Below are 16,121 nucleotides of genomic sequence, written 5' to 3'. Positions count from 1 at the left end.
AAGACAGGGAAGATAAATGTGATAGATACACACTTAATCTGAGCTGTAAGATAACAGCAGATACGATGGACCTTGTCTTATTTGCTCCACATCTTTTTTTTTTTGTGCTTTGTTGCATTACATCTATAAAATGCAGCCACATTTGTCCTGAAATGTGCATCCAGTACCTTTGCAACCACACATTTGTGTGCAGGTTTTTTTTTTTTTTTTTTTTTTTAAATAAGGGTGGGTGGCTTTCATTTACATAGTATGCTGGGTGAAGGTGGAAGGGTCAGATTTCTCTTTCAGATTCCTTCTGGTTTCTCGCAGCAAATTTAGCCACGGTGAGACCCCGTCCAGGACAAGAGGGTGGACCAAAGATGGGAGTGGAGGAGTAAAATGGAGAACAAAGTCTGAAGGTCCGTCAGTCTCCATGTTGTGCCTCATGCTGCAAACAGGCGACCCGCCCTGAAGTGTATGGGCCCACACACTGTGGGAAACCTGCGGTGATGATAAACCGTGGATCAGGGTGATGGGGGTCTCCGGGCTGCTGCGTGCCGCGCCGCGCCGCGCCGGCCTGTGATCCGCGGAGGTGTTTGTGCGGTCAGGACACGAGTAAGCTCCACCTCGGTGTCTAAAATGGCAGCGGAGGTTGCGGTGCAGATGCAGCTCTGCGGCTCCTCCCAGCAGAGATGCAGAGAGAGACCCTCCTCCTCCTCATTTGTCGTCATCGGGTCTCGCCCAGTCAAATTATCGGCGAGGAAACATCGGAAAAAACAAGGCAGCGCGGCCGGAGCGAGCCGGCTCATGCTCTGTGCGGGCTCGTTGTGATCCGTGTCTTTTTTATTTTTTAGAAAAAAAACCTTAACCCGGTGATAAATAAAGGAGATGAAGGGACTCGTACCGTTTTACCGGGGCTTGTACACCCTGAGTAACCGTCAAGCCAGACGAAAAGCTGGGATTGTCGGTTCTCGGTGCGGGTTTTGCGGAACTCAGTCTAATAGCAAGGTACGGTAGGAGCTGCTGCTGCCTCGGCTCAGGCGAACAATACGCCGCTGACACGGCGATACTTTGTTCAGATTTTTTTTGTTTTTTTTTGTTAGACTTTATCAAATCGACGTTGCATACAATGTTGCATGCAACTTTGTCAGATGTGGATGCGCTGGCAGGGATGAAACAACGGGGGATGTGTCATAAGGGACGACACCAGCTGTGGCTCAGGCTACTGTGTTTTCCCTCATGAGAGAAAAACAGTCGCTGATACACTGTGTTCCCAGTTTGTTCTTCAGCCCCACTTACAGGAAAAAAAAAACAAAAAAACATTGAGGAACAGCACAAAAAGAAAGATCTTGTACATATCTCTTTGGATAGCTGTGGGGTTATTTGTTATATACCAACAATGTAACCAAATACCCCTCTGTACTGCTGTGTCACCAGAGGACTCCCACTGTGGGTTCTCTGTATGTTGCAAATATGACAAAAAAGGGCCCATATTTGTGTTACCCTGTCATTATTGTTAGTAGAAATACACTGTCATGTGTGCAAACAATATAAACAGACATTCTACATACTATAAAATGAACTTAAGTCATCTCACATGACAGATGATCCTGTAATTCCTCTCGTGTAAAAATGGAGCCTTTGATATTGTGCATGGTCACAAGTTGACCAGTTTGCTCCTTTTTTCCATAACTGGCCACATTAGAGTCCATTAGTTTTGATTTTCTTGCTCGCAGTTCAGCTGACTAACTGGTTTCCTGTCCTTCCCTTCTGCAGCCGCAGCCAAGCTTTGGGCTGTTGTTTGACATTGATGGCGTTCTTGTCCGGGGAAGGATGCCAATCCCTGCAGCAAAGAAGGCGTTTGAGAAGTTGGTCGACTCTCAGGGACAGTTTGTGGTGCCACTTGTTTTTGTCACAAATGCAGGGAATTGCCTCCGACAAACTAAAGCAGACCAGCTCTCTCACATCCTGGGAGTACCTGTGAGTTGTTGAACCGTTGGGGCCGCTATAGGGGAATTTGTTATTTCTGAATAAAACATGCACTTCTGTTTTTGGATGAATCTGGTGTACCCTGTCACCTCCGCTATTACTGCAACCCTCTCCTCACTCTTGATCTGTTTGCAGATCACACAAGATCAAGTCATCATGTCCCATAGTCCCCTGAGGATGTTCAAGAAGTTCCATGATAAGTGTGTGCTGGTGTCAGGACAAGGACCGGTCCTGGAAATTGCTAAAAAGTATCCTGGAATCCTGATTTGCTACGTTCTCTATGCCCGACTTATTTTGAGTTGTACTTGAATAATTATCTCCATTTCTCCTTAACTCTCTGTCTTTAGTCTGGGCTTTAAGAATGTTGTCAGTGTTGATATGCTGAGGGAATCGTACCCATTGCTGGACATGGTGGATCACAACAGGAGACCCAAACTGCCGGTGAGATATTTACAAGTGAATTTAGAAATATAAAAGTGTTCTTTGGTCATATTCAGCAGCACATGTTTACTTTCCCTTCTTTCATTTCAGTCCAACCCTGTCGGTAACCTTCCTAAGGTTGAAGGTAAGAACATGTACCTCTTATTTCATCTCACAGGATTTAGAGCTGTTCTTACTCACCGACATCGGCTTTGTCAGAGTTGTGTCTCCATGTCAACAACAGCCAGGCCTCGAGGCTTTGTGTTTTCAGGGCTGTGTATCCCTTCATCCGACCCATTTTTGTGAACGCAAGATCTCAGTAACACCTTGTGGGAGTTTGGTGCAAACATTCACTCGGACACAAGGATGGAGTCTTTAGAGTTTGGTGGTCAAAGGTCAAAGTCACTGTGACCTCACAAAACACCTTTTGGGCATAATTTAAGATTTCATTTGCTACGTATGACACAATTTAACACAAATGTCTAATAGGATAAAATAGTGCAGTGATGACATTTTATACCCACATGGTCAAAGGTCAACTTCACCCTCACATCCTAATGGTCTGCAAAAATACTAGAGGCCATTATTCAACGCTGTAACTCAGGAAGAAGAGAATGTGAACACATTTCCTGCAGCTTGGCTGGTTGGTGGAGGCATACAACCACGAGGCGGTAATTCTGGTTTTATTAATATGTCAGTGATTCAAATTTCTCCCGAATAATTCAACACACAGCTGTGGTTCTGTTCGGGGAGCCGATTCGATGGGAGACCAACCTGCAGCTGATAGTTGATGTCTTGCTGACCAGTGGTAACCTCAGCAGTGTTCACCAAAACCAAAAGATGCCTCACCTCCCCCTGCTTGCCTGCAACATGGACCTCATGTGGATGGCCGAGGCACATTCTCCACGGTAAAACCTTTAAAAACAAGCGCTGTCACAGAAAATGGAAAAGAATTTCATTTTTTTAACATCAATGACTAAATCACAGTCTTGGACGCTGCCAAGTTAATGAGTCAGTTTATCTTTCTGTCTTTCACCATCTCATTTTGCCTCAGGTTTGGCCACGGGACCTTTCTTGTGTGCCTAGAGAACATCTATAAGAAGATCACTGGCAAAGACCTGAAGTATGAGGCGCTCATGGGAAAACCCAGTGAGCTGACCTACCACTTTGCAGAATACCTCATCAGAAGCCAGGCCATGCAGCGGCAATGGAAACTGCCCATCACTTCCCTTTATGCCATAGGGTAAGACACCAAGTTTCTGTCAGTCTTGCAAATGTACTTAACAGCACATGGGATACACTTAAGGAAACAGTCAGACTTGCACCATGGTCACAATTCACCTTTAATGCCGTGCAATGGCAGTGCAGGTGTAAGTAATTAAAACGGCGTAAGCAGGAACAAGTACGGGGGACTAAAATGGAGGTGAACCTTATTGACATGTTGCGCAATAATTTGGTGAGAAAATATATGTGAAAAACAGAACTCCTCCCCGTCAGCTGGCCCGCAAGCGTGTCAGAACATGCATGTTTCACTTCAACTTTTTATAACAGTGTTTGTATGTGTGTGTGCACCAGTGCTGCGTCATCAGCAGCGTCAGCATAGAGCAGCGGAAAATAAAAACACTCTCAGCACATGCTGTATCAATATCTCCTGCACTCTCAGGGATAACCTTATGACTGACATCTACGGCGCCAATCTATACAACCGCTACCTGGATGAGAGAGTTGCTAGAAAGAACCCCAAAGCCATTGCCAAGATGGCGGCTGCCACAGGATCCACCACTGCAGTGCCCCAGGAGGAGGAGAGCGACAACCTGTGGGAGAGCGAGCTAGCGCTGCCCTCTGCGACCTCCTGTAAGTCTGTCCTGGTCTGCACAGGGGTCTACAACCCCAAAGCGGAGCTGCCGTCTGATGCGAGCCGCTGCATCAAAGAGACCGTGTTCCACGGGCACCGGGACTTCAGATTCGACCCCGCGCTGGTGGAGCCGGGCCACATCGTGCAGGATGTGGCAGAAGCTGTTGACCTGATCTTTGAGCGGGAGAAGTTTGTGCCTCAGTAGAGCCTTTGAAGTAAAGGGTTTTATGTGCTGGCGGAGGTACTAGTAGAGGAGGTGTGGGGCGTTAAACTGGGTTTACCATTTAATGCATAAACCTGTGGCAGCCTAACACTGTGGACATTGTTTAACCACCTGACAGGGCAAGGACGAACTATAGGTCATCTTCTAAACTTTCAACAATGAGACAAACTTAAGAGAAAATTAATCATTTTAGTGTTACTGTCAACTGCTCTTTTATATTGTTTTTGTGATAGTCTTTACTTACCTGTTTTTCATTAAGGAAAAGTGTAAGATCTGCCTTATTTGACCCTACTTCCAAGTATTTTTTTAGATGATAGTAATGTTTTAGATTATTACGAATCCTGAAATCATCCTATATTTATTACAAGAATTTACCAGTGTTTTTAAGACGCATATTCAGATAACATTTGACCTTTATTCTCAAGGTGACTTTTTATTATTGCATTTTTAGTCATTTGTTTACCCATTTATCCTGGAAAAATCTATGCATGAATATAAGAGTAATACTTGTACTGTAAAAAACAACAACAACAACAACAACAAAAATAACTGATTGATGTGCAATATTGTCCTCTAATAGTACTGTCTGTCTGCATTATGTCTAGTTGTGAGAGCTTTGACCAGTATTTGCACAGATCTTTCATCTTTGTTAAATGTTCCCATTCTCTTCCTGCCATAACCTGTTTATTATAATGTAGAAATTTTAATTCCAGAGGTAAAAGCTAATAAAAAATTTATTTAGATACAGGAACAATGCCAATCAAAAGTCTTTACCGCTTCATATCTGACCATTTGTAGTAATTCAATCATTGTAAATACCTTAACTTAAGAAAATATAAGGAACAGTTACACAACTGTTTGTATGTGTGTTTTTTTCAAACAGCTTATTGAAAAATGGCCAAGATATACAGCATCTCTGTGCAATTCGACGTAAATGTTCAACTAGCTCAGTGTTTTTGTAAGAGCACAGTTTCAGAGGCCCAGAGGTCTGATAGATCATATGTAAGACAAATATGTATGTGTATGTATAATAATGCATATTATGCAGACATTTCCACTTAGGTCTCATTCATTTCCAACACAATACGAAACCAAAGTATTTAAAGAATGGAATTTATCTGGTGTGTTTTACGCTGAAATGAGGAAAGTTAGGTTGCATGGTAAAAAAGTTACCTGGAGGCAGTCAGAGCTACGGAGGTTTAGCAGGAAATCAACTTTTTTGGTAACGAGGTCTCTCAGATAGCCTTTATCTTTATATTGTGCTTCTTGTGCAACACATCCAGAACCTGTGGCAGTAACTCCATGTTTGTGAGAGGCCTCTCTAGAACCTCTGTGAAACTGTCCAGAGACGGTGCATTGTGCAGCCTCCTCCTGTGTTTGGGCTTCAGTGAGCGCAAAGAGTCCGCCTCGAATCCCGTGTGTCTCTCATCTATGGACAGAGTGACGGTGGACCTTCTGGCCAGCGTCAGGCACCACAGAAGCAGAGCGATGACGCAGCATAGCATCGCTCCCAGCACGGCGTTGTAAGTCCCACCGGTGCAGCTTGTCAGGACACAGGAAGAGAAGTAGTCGTCGCTGAGCTCAGTGATGGCTCTCTGAGCCACAGAGCTCGGACTGGCACAGGTGGGCTTCTTTAAAACAATATCCCTGTTCTTCAGCAGCCAGTTCCTCAGGTATTGGATCCTGCAGTCACAGTGGAAGGGGTTCCCAGATAGTGAGACCTTCCTCAGAGCAACCAGTCTGTCGAACAGGCCTGGAGACACTGAGGTGAGCCGATTGTCCTGCACATGGAGCTCTGTGGTGTCTGAGGGCAGGGGAGGCAGCTCCATGAGGTTTAAAGAGCTGCAGTTCATTCTCACACCAGTAGACAGGAGGGCTGAACATAACCGCGGCTGACCGACAGTATGTGCACTTGATGTGGACAACAGGAGGAAGACAGCTAAACTTAATCCAGGAAGCATCCTGCAAGATGAGGAAAATGTTATTCCCTCTTTGCATTGTAACTTCCAGTTTGCATAATAAGGGGAAATGATTACAAAATAGTGGGGATGCTTCAGAGAATGCAAACTGTTATATTGTACTTGTACATAAAGCTGCGTGTTAGGACAAGATTAACATTAAGCAATAAACAAAAACAGTCCAGAATGTGACTTGGATAAAATGTTCCTGTGCAGCCTGAAGCTGTAATAAAGATAAAGTATTGAGATATGGCCAAATGACAAAGTGAAAGTTAAATCTACATCAGAATGTTAAAAAAAAAACAACAAACCTTTTTTTAGAGTGAAGCCAACTTGGATGTTTCTGCTTGTGGTGCCAGTCATCCTTAAAATCTCATTATGTATTCACTACTCTTGTCCAAATGTCGCCTCTGAGCTTAAGAGTATGTCCAAAGTTCCCCCGACCTCAAGGTGTCCCTGTTTTGTAACTGACGTGTTATTAAACTCCCAATACAAGACCACGTCAGTGTGAGGAGCCCACCAATAACGCTGCCCAGTCGTGGCGCGTTTGACATGAAGGAAATCCATCTGCTTGCAGGAGATAAGAGTTTATCTATTAAAAAGAGTGGTGGGGGGGCTATCTGAAGCCCTCCCACACAGCGTTCATCACTGACACCCACTGCAGTGCTGAGGGCACAGGGAGGCCCTTCACTGCAGAGCCCGGCTGGGAGCATGTGCAGCTTTATGTGGATCTGAATGAGATGTTTTTGCAGCCAAATTCTGAATGAGCTTGAGGCCAAAAGGAAAATGTTTCTTAATGGAAAAGTTTGAGCTACAAAGCAGAATGGACATGAGTACTGAGGCGGAATGACCAGGGATGCAGTAAAATCTACAATCCAAAGATAAAAAAAAAATAAATAAAAAACCACCCCACACTTTCACAGTTTAAGACAACTGGCTTAAAGCTGAGAGGTAAGTGTGTGGACACTCATGTTTCAATTGGTGACCCTGTGTAGCAGAATCTCTTTTCACCCATAGGTGGTGTAATGGCACAGATTTTCCTTCTCGTTTTTACAGCACGTCCTTCTGTGGAAATGCTGCAACCGTGGTCGGAAAGTATTGTTGGAGCCTGGAAGATATGAGAGCCTGAGGATGAGGCACTAATGGGAAAGGCATTATACAACAACAAAAAAAAAGGGGAATAAAACAATTTCACTTTCCTTTGAGTCACAGTGGCAGGCGAATGGTAAAACACAGCAGAGCAAAGACAACACATGCGTACCATAAGTCATATATTCGTTTATTTTGCGTTCTCAACATTGTCACAGTTGAAGTTTTACAATAACTGGGGTCTTTACTGACTCACTACTCACTGTACAAACAGAATGCACATATAAATGAGGCCGTTCTTGTCGTTTCCATTTTTTTTTTTTTCTAAAAATGTGTCTCACGCCACACTGAACAGCTTGCAGCAGGATGTGTGTACGTTTGTCCGTGTGTACAGTATTTATGTGTGTATGTGTGTGTGTGTGTGTGTGTGGGGGGGTGCATGTATGAAAAGAGAGCTGGATGTAAATGGCAATGAACTTTCTAACAGTCAGGTTTTTGTTTTTTTAATTTCTACAGCAAATGTCAGTTCACGACAGCTGGAGGCCGAGACAATCGATATGTTCATATATCACCTCTCACATCCATCTATGAGGTGATGTATATACATCCTGATCTTGACTGCAGATATCAGAATAGATTACTGATCATATACACATTATGTACAGCTCCTTTAGCCCCCGTCTTGGTCCCTTTACAGCTTCATTAAGATAAACCCTCTTACCACACAGTTTCAGTTTACACATCAAAATCCCATATTTACATGATGAAAGCCCTCAGCGACAGAAGTGCAATATTCTTTATGTTTGTAACTTACACAATGGTTTTGTTGATGAAATGCATGCTGAGCGTCAGTGACTACCAGCCCTAACATGGAACAACAAGAGCATGTCAACATCAGGAAAAACTCCAAAAGAGTCAAAACCAAAGCAGAAGTCAAAATTTATAGGCTGATTTTTTTTTTTTTTTTTTTTTTAATCCCATCAGCTCACAGTGAATAGGACACATGATGCATCAGAACCATGCAGTGCATTGTTGGGGTACTTTCTCACAAAAAAATGACTGTAGACACGGGAAGCACAACAACACACACTAAAATAAAAGAAACAGATTCCTCGGTTTTACATCATCCCAAGATTTCAGAATTATTGTAAAAATATGGAATCAATGTAAAGACACATTCAGCTGATCATTAATGTCCCATATGTGATATGTCTGCAGCCTGAACCATCTTTGTTAATGTGTGAGAATAAGCCTGACTTATGGCAATGGTTTTCTTTGTGAATGTTAAAATACATTTACAACCTGAATATCGGGACAAACAGATTACTGTCACTAATTTACACACTAGAATAGACTCTTATTTGTAGAATGTAGAAAGTTATTCTTTACATATACCCAGTTCCTTTGTTCAGTTTGCATTTTGTATATTATAACTGCATTTCCTGAAAAAAATGAAAGTGTTCTTTCATATGTGCTTATCCAGCAAAATATTTCTGTTCAGCCCAAAGAGTAGCATATTCCTTTTATTAAAATATATACACACATTCCTCTTTCTACTGTGAACTGTATAAGTAAGTATTTATATATTCTTAAATGAAAAAAGTATTTTTTTTTTTTCACCTGAATCTCATCCTGGACAACAAGATAACAGACTTACCTCCACTCTTAAGTACAAGTCTGCATTTTCTGAACATGATTGCACTTAAACTCGCTATGGTAACACTGATTTTGTTATACAATGTGCAGAGGATAGCCTCACATCAATAACATTACATGCAAAAAAAAAATCACTCACTAGACATTCCACTGAACTCCAAGTCTGTACCGCTCGCTCGCAAGACCACGAGGACAGTCACACATTAATTTACTGAAAGACTCTGACAGGGGTCAAAAACAAAACCAAAAAAAAAAAAAATTAATAAATAATGACGCAACATGAAAAACGCACAAATTGGAGGGACACCTTGCGTGTTCTTAATGTACAAAATCAGTACAAAGATATTGCACACATGATAGAAAAACAATGAAAAAAATACTTCACTATGTAGGAACCAATTTTATTCACTCACCAAACCTCGTCGGTGAATAAAAAAAATATACTAAACAAGGCAAAAGAAGATTTGAAAAAGTATTTCTGTTTCTGATTTGAAGAGTCCGGAGAGAGCAGCTGTTGTATATGCTAAAGGTAACAGACTTAACTTGTTCAACACATTCTGTGGGTCCATCTGTAACATCAACTGAGCCTCCGAGTGTCTTTTCGCTCTCGATCTGCGTTACTTTTTACCGTTTAAGCAGCCACAGTGCGGGAAGTAAACTGAGATTAAAACAACCCATCAGCCCAGTTTATCACTTGTGAGAGTTGACAGGAAGTCTGCTTCGAGGCCTCAGCTGTGGCAGCACAGCGTTTCCAGGCCCATATGCAACAGCTGCCATCCAGAGCCTCCATCTGATCCGTTTGAAAGGCAAAAATTACAGAACAGATTATAAGCTGGACTGAATGGGAGTTCACTCCTTTCAGGTCTACATCCTGTTACCACAGAGTCAGTATAATACTGATAAAATTCATTTTTGCTGATAATAATAATTGTAAGTATAATCTTACAAATTACTTTACGCACAATATATACTGTACATGAAGTCTTGACTAAATAGATTATGCATTAATAATTGGCACATTTATTTATGAGAGCTAGGAGACAACACATATAGCTGTCATCTACAGTAAATACAGCACTAGAACTACTATGACTGAGATGGTCGACTCAGTTGTTTACCTGTCCTTTGATTTAAGTTAATGTGAAATGATTATACCTAGGTTCTTCACTACATATGAGCTCTACGGGAGGCAACAACACATAGCATTCATATGATGGGAGGATCTGCAAACCAAGGAGTTGAGAGTTGACTTCCGAAAAGGCTGTGCACAAGAAATTATGCCGTCACCGTGACAGAGAAAACAGTCAGCCATGTTCTCGTCTCAGGTCGTCTTTCCTCCTGATTACGTGAAGGTAAGACACGCTATTGAGGGGATGAAGGAGTGGGGAACGACTTGCTGAGAAAACACATTTTCTCTTCAGCCGTCACGGCCGGGCGTTTTGTGTGTGTGTGTGTGTGCATGTGGAAAACAAAGAGGATCTTCCTGTACAGAATTCCCCCTTCCCTGCCCCCCCCAAAACCCTGATAGGGCCAAGCCCTATTCAGGCAAACTAGTAAAAGGCCCCTAGTGGAAGATTTGAGTCCGATTTCCATCCTGCATATTTGTTGGACCTGGAGGTGAAAAAGGTGACTGCGTGTGATTGGTTTCCATCACAGCAGCAGTAAAACACAGTGGACAGGCCATAGAGTTATGCTGTCAGTCCCTTTGGTGTAAGCAATTGTCCCTCTGTCATTCAGTCCCCTCCGCACTTCTCCTCTCTGTGTTAGGAGCATCACACTACGGTGCTGATGCCACTGTGTTTGGGTTTGGGTCCGCCAGGTGCCGAACCCGCTTGCTGACTGTGGTGGTGGGTACCGTGCTGGGAGTGCGAGCTGTGATGGGAATGCTGGCTGTAATGGCTGTGCTGTGAATGGGCATGTTGGTGTGCATGTGAGGTGTAGGCTGGGTGCTGGTGGTACTGCGTGTGGGGAGGGGGGTGGTAGTGGTGATGGTGGTGGTAAGGCGGCGGGTTCTGTGGGACTTGGCAGTACTGGGGATGGTGACCTTGGAGTTGGGCCTGCACCGCCTGTGCTGTGTGGTGTAGGTTGGTCGGGTGAGGCTTGTGGGAAATGAGGGTGGGGTGGCCGGCTTGAGGGTAAGGGGGGTGACTCTGGGATGGCGGTTTGCCTCGCTTGCTGCCAAAGAGCGACCCGAGGATGGAAGTCGATGCTGAGTTAGGGATGGAGGGATGGCTGCGGGGTGCACCCTCACGAGGCGTGGTGGCTCTCCGGCGTGTGTGTGGACTGCTAATGATGGACCCCTGCAGGAAGGAAACAAGGCAACAGCATGTCCGTCAGACACTGTGCAAGCACTGCTGCACAACAGCCACTAAACTACAGCTGCAAGGCACCGGCAGGATGAATTCACACTTGTCTTATTTTAGGTAAACAAGTAGCAAAATGTTATAGGGCATGCAAATGAGAAACTAAAAATGTTGTCATGGTAGGCAGCAGCAACACTAAGAATATTTCAGCTTGGGCAAACACTTCCTGATGGCAGGAGCCTGTATTCAAAGGAGCTAACTGGCCTGAAACAGTAAATCTGTAACAAGAGTAATTACCATTAGAAACATAAATAATGACATCAACAAGGGCAGAAAAGACATTTCATCTTCATTGCAGTCAGTGTGCCAAACCCTCTGAGAGTCACACATGCAACATGTTATAATCAATGGAGGCAGAGTTTCCACATGCAGAGGATGTGACAGGCAAACTCGTCATCCACACATTAGCATTCAACTAGACGTCAGGAGGCAGGAGGAAATAAGCTCTCGTGTGCAGACTTCATGACAGGCCTGGACACTTTCCCCCCTGTTCTGGTCCAACACTAGCCACTAATCTCTCCTAAAAAAACTGCTTTGGCACATGCTTCATCTAAGACTGGAGAAAGACCATATGACGACTTTGAAAGCAGAATGAAATTTTCAGGGTCCCAGACTTCAACCCAACACATGGAACTCATGGACACATGAAATGAGTGAAAGATGAATGAATGAAATCCACATCTTTAAAAGTCCGTGTGAAACCCATCAGTAGACCTCTGACTGTGAAGACGACATTCCTCCCTGAACCTTACGGCATTTAAGAGAAGTTGTGGATAGGAGAAGAAGAAAGACCCGGACAGGGAGAGGGGCTGCAGGAGATGTACTGTTTTCTAGTGTCGCACAGAGCTACCACCCTGCCACACAGAAGAGGAACCAAATGAAAACCGCTTGGATGTGATTGAATGAAAGACAGAGACAGGCGACAAGGGGAGGGATTAGAGGAGGGATTAGTAGAGTCATGCTTGTTTGAAGATAAAGTGTATATCGGTCATGTAACCAATGACCAAAACAGGAGATCTCTGGCTTCCAAAAAAAGGGGCACGATCAGAGGCAGGCAACCCATGCATGCACACTAACTGAGGCAAGCAGGTTATAAGGCATCCCAGGAAGAAAAATAAATGATCCAAACAAATGGACTGAGTCTATGAAGCAAAGGTGTAAGACCAAAAATAAATGGTGTGTTTTCACAGTGCACATCATCACATAGAGAGTAGCTTGGATACCAGCTGCTTCAAACTTACTTCCATATTGCTGTCTAGTGATCCTGCACTGCTGCGACGCCCCCGCTTGCCTGCCCGAGACATGCAATACCACAGATTAGAGATCGACAGCACTCCTGGATCGACTACAGACGTTTAGGCCGCCCACCCGTCCCGTAGGGGGCAGTGCAATGGATTGTGACTGTGAGTAAGGTCCAAATATGGGCGGGAAGGGGAGAGGGCGTTCAGGTTTGGGAGTGTGATGGGTGACAGGTGTTACTGTGGCTAACTGTACAGTGAAGTCACATCTTCACTCCGGTTGAAAACTAAAGCTGCGTTGAAATTTCAGTGGTTTAAATTTAATAACGCACTTTGTACTGGAGGCTCTTAAAAATTTTGAATGCATCCTCTCAACAAATATGGTCTCCCTGAGCATTGAGTTTGAAAATGTCCACAGTGAAGTTTTACCAAAAGATTGCGGGATACTTCTAAAAACTTTGCTCAGGGTTGATGTCTATACAGTTTTTTTCCCCCCAGATTTTTGTCTTTGATAAAATATGTCTTAATGTTGCCACCAGATGTAGATTTCCTGAAGGGTCTAGGTAGCCAGTCTCAGTGACAGTCACAAAGGAGGAGACACATCAAAAGCAATACAGTGGTTGTTGCACATGGGATGTACAGGCATATACAGGTCTGAGGGCGAACAGAGCACTTTTGCCATTGTTAGGCACACTCAGCCAATGATACATGACCAATAATCACACATAAACAGGAAAATACCTGATGTGTATGGAAAAAAAAACCACAATAAATACACATGAAATGGAGAATGGCAGGAAAAAAAACCCCAAAAAGAAAACACTTAACAAAAATGACCCCACTAACATGCCACATCCTGCGTTGGAAAAAAAAACACAGGAGACAGGAGGGACTTCTACAGACTGCTTCACTGTCTGACCCATCGTTTCCCATTGAAGAAGTGATCATACGAACAAAGCGTATCAGTGATGCAGACCCCTGGCTGGATTTCATTTTGTTATCAAGTTAATCACCCGATAACTTCACATAGCTGTTATCTGTAATGAATGAAATGTATTCTTGCTTCAGAGACACAGCGGCCGTGTTAAACACCGGTAGTCATGGATGTGAAATGACTGTTAACACCAAGACTGAAACTAAATCTCGATCTTGTTGCTGCTTTAAGAATGGTGAACGTCAGCGCAGATTTGTTTGGTTCACAAATATACGTGAGACGAGATGCCACATGGTTTTTGAGTCAAACATAAGATTATCATGAAATGTCCTCGGTTAAAAAGAAATTTAGAAATGCACAAGTGCTGAGTAAATTTGAAAAAAAAAAAAAGTGAGGATGAAAACATGAATGGTAATGTAATGTAAACTCATCCAAATGATTAGGGGTGATAACTGCCCATCAATTTCATTCATCACTGAGAAGACAGATCTAGAAAAAAATCGATCTTCACTTTCTCAACAATTAGCCTCTTCTCAAATAGGTCTGTATTCAGTCTTTGGATTGTGAAACGGTGGAGCACACCTTAAGTCTTTCAAAAACAAAGTACACTGCGTACAAAAGAAGGTACCTGTCTACACCAAACTATCCAGTCATGAGTGAGTTAGATAGTGGATTTAAAAGGGGAGAACTCTGAAATCAACGTATGGTGCCGTGAAACAACATTTTGCTATTTTTATCCCCTTGGCGTCATCACAGAGAGGCGGATGACAGAAGGAGAACAGTTTTCCATGAAAGACCCGGCTGGTTAAACAAAGACGTTTCGGCTGTACCTGCTTCGGAGAGGTCTCGCAGGGAGCTGCTGAGGGCGCTCCTCTTCAGGCCCTCTCCCATGGCGTAGGTATCATCCAGACTGGCGCGGTTCATGCTCCCATTGCCAGCTTCCTTCTTCAGACCGGAGCTCTGCGACATGCTGGGCCTCACCACCCCCTTCTGCTTCTCCAGCTCAGCTGTGGAAAGGAGCCAAGGAAAGACTGAGGTAAGTGGCAGTGGTTTTGCAGCTCGCTCTGACTAGTGAATGACTTTAAAGCTTCTCAGTAATGTATTCGGCCACCTTTCCCTGTCTGAAACTCATGAACACCCACTATTGATCAAACATCCAACATCCTGTTCTTGCAGGAATTGCCTTTCTAATGTCCAAAACAAAAAAAAAAAGATCTCCTTTGTGCTCACCATCCTGTGAACTCTGTAAACACTCTCCCTCGTAAACTGTCCACAGTTGAGTAATGAGGACCATGCCCTGTTTCTACTTTACAGAGCCTGAGGTAGACTGAGTAAGAGGGGGATGGGAGGAAAAAAAAAAAGGCAGCTCACACTCTATCCTGTATTTCTCCATTTCCTGGACCTCAGCAATGGACTCTCGTAGGTCATCGGTGAACTTCTTGCGGTCCTGGGGGTTGGGCGCATTAAAGTTGATGAGGACTTTGATGTCTGCACCTGGTATCGCTGATGTAAGTCTGATTCCATTTGGGTAATCTGGGGCAATGGCAAACAGAGAGGGAGAGAACTTTACACAAGGGCCATTGATCAAATCCAAGTTAAAACACACTGGATGAATTTGTCTGAAGTTCAGAGAGTATAAACAATGTCACAGCCAATCGGCTTGACTTGGATGTGTTACTGTGCTAAATCAAAAACTGTGATGTAAACACTGTCAGCTAACACACTACAGAAGATGAAAAAAAAAAAAAAGGATATACCCTGCACCACTTACACTGATTTTCAAACAGCATGACTTGCATCCCATACAGAGAGAAGGACTGTCTGAAGCTGTACGTCACAGAGTTCTTCTTCTTCTGGAAAATCTTGGTTACCTGAAATAATGCAGAGAGAGGTTGGTGTAAAGGGAGAGGAGAAGAGAGGAGAGGAGAGGAGAGGAAGAGGACTTTTACCACTAGGAGGTCGTTGAACAGGAAGATCTCCCGCTGATGCAGGCCCAGCTTCTGGAGCTTGTTGGGATCTGGCACTTCAAACAGGCGACAGTAACACACCAGCCGGCGATGGGGCAGCGACAGCACCTACAAGGAATCATAAAAAAAGAGCACAGATAGCAACACTTCAGAGGTCATTATAGCCTCGGTCCACAAGGTAATAAGCAACAAAAGTCCCCTTTTCCCCCTGAGCAGACTTTAAAGACAGTGTAGCCAAAGGATGACTTAGTTACTGCACCTATGTGCTTTTCATTCACCACGGATCCAGAGTGATTTATGGGGAGATGTGTTAACATTTGGATACTCCTGTTGAATTATCCTGATCCTACTAACAAGTACTGTCTGTGGTGCCACAGCACAATATAGCTCATTCCTCTGTGACTCCAAAAATGGTCAAAAACGCAACAGAGAGCCACATCATTGCACTGG

At 43.7% G+C, this 16,121-nt stretch overlaps 3 protein-coding genes and 1 long non-coding RNA gene across 15 annotated transcripts in view; 2 read left to right on the top strand and 2 right to left on the bottom strand.

Annotated features, from left to right (window-relative positions):
* Positions 1-13: 13 nt before the first annotated feature.
* LOC139620795 (haloacid dehalogenase-like hydrolase domain-containing 5) lies at positions 14-5,320 on the top strand. Of its 2 annotated transcripts, none has more exons than XM_071476690.1 (8): positions 14-398; positions 1,756-1,959; positions 2,104-2,216; positions 2,316-2,409; positions 2,500-2,533; positions 3,122-3,296; positions 3,443-3,631; positions 4,052-5,320. In XM_071476690.1, the coding sequence occupies exons 2-8, from the start codon at positions 1,813-1,815 to the stop codon at positions 4,446-4,448; spliced, it is 1,149 nt and encodes a 382-aa protein (XP_071332791.1). In that variant the 5' UTR covers positions 14-398; positions 1,756-1,812; the 3' UTR covers positions 4,449-5,320. The 2 variants fall into 2 exon arrangements, with proteins under 2 accessions (XP_071332791.1, XP_071332790.1); XM_071476689.1 differs by lacking the exon at positions 14-398 and adding an exon at positions 723-987.
* gp9 (glycoprotein IX platelet) lies at positions 4,862-6,930 on the bottom strand. The gene is made up of 2 exons (XM_071476691.1): positions 6,736-6,930; positions 4,862-6,428 (listed from the first exon to the last, which is right to left on the bottom strand). The coding sequence occupies exon 2, from the start codon at positions 6,425-6,427 to the stop codon at positions 5,702-5,704; it is 726 nt and encodes a 241-aa protein (XP_071332792.1). The 5' UTR covers position 6,428; positions 6,736-6,930; the 3' UTR covers positions 4,862-5,701.
* A 193-nt stretch (positions 6,931-7,123) lies between these two features.
* LOC139620798 (uncharacterized) lies at positions 7,124-7,835 on the top strand. The gene is made up of 2 exons (XR_011690884.1): positions 7,124-7,375; positions 7,481-7,835. It is a non-coding gene; the product is annotated as an uncharacterized lncRNA (long non-coding RNA).
* iqsec1a (IQ motif and Sec7 domain ArfGEF 1a) overlaps positions 7,683-16,121 on the bottom strand; it is a 91,240-nt gene continuing 82,801 nt past the window's right edge. For 8 of the 11 annotated variants that reach the window (XM_071476669.1, XM_071476671.1, XM_071476670.1 and 5 more), the window contains 6 exons: positions 15,654-15,779; positions 15,476-15,575; positions 15,076-15,237; positions 14,535-14,711; positions 12,774-12,823; positions 7,683-11,469 (listed from right to left, as the gene is read on the bottom strand). In XM_071476669.1, coding sequence (XP_071332770.1) covers positions 10,942-11,469; positions 12,774-12,823; positions 14,535-14,711; positions 15,076-15,237; positions 15,476-15,575; positions 15,654-15,779 — 1,143 coding nt within the window. In that variant the 3' untranslated portion in view covers positions 7,683-10,941. The remainder of the gene's footprint in view (positions 11,470-12,773; positions 12,824-14,534; positions 14,712-15,075; positions 15,238-15,475; positions 15,576-15,653; positions 15,780-16,121) is intronic. The other 3 variants (XM_071476677.1, XM_071476678.1, XM_071476680.1) reach the window with 1 other exon arrangement.

Source organism: Trachinotus anak, unplaced genomic scaffold, assembly GCF_046630095.1.
Source record: "Trachinotus anak isolate AG129_WGS33_773 ecotype Australia unplaced genomic scaffold, CSIRO_AGI_Tana_v1 ptg000004l, whole genome shotgun sequence".
NCBI lineage: Eukaryota > Metazoa > Chordata > Actinopteri > Carangiformes > Carangidae > Trachinotus > Trachinotus anak.
This window is presented reverse-complemented; position numbering and strand designations above follow the sequence as displayed.

Excerpts from the sequence above, each read along its gene's own strand:
- LOC139620795 (XM_071476689.1), top strand. The coding sequence starts at position 868 with ATGAAGGGACTCGTACCGTTTTACCGGGGCTTGTACACCCTGAGTAAC. Across the intron at positions 2,217-2,315 it reads GTCCTGGAAATTGCTAAAAA|TCTGGGCTTTAAGAATGTTG; the intron begins GTATCCTGGAAT and ends CTCTGTCTTTAG. Across the intron at positions 2,410-2,499 it reads ACAGGAGACCCAAACTGCCG|TCCAACCCTGTCGGTAACCT; the intron begins GTGAGATATTTA and ends CTTTCATTTCAG.
- gp9 (XM_071476691.1), bottom strand. The coding sequence starts at position 6,427 with ATGCTTCCTGGATTAAGTTTAGCTGTCTTCCTCCTGTTGTCCACATCA.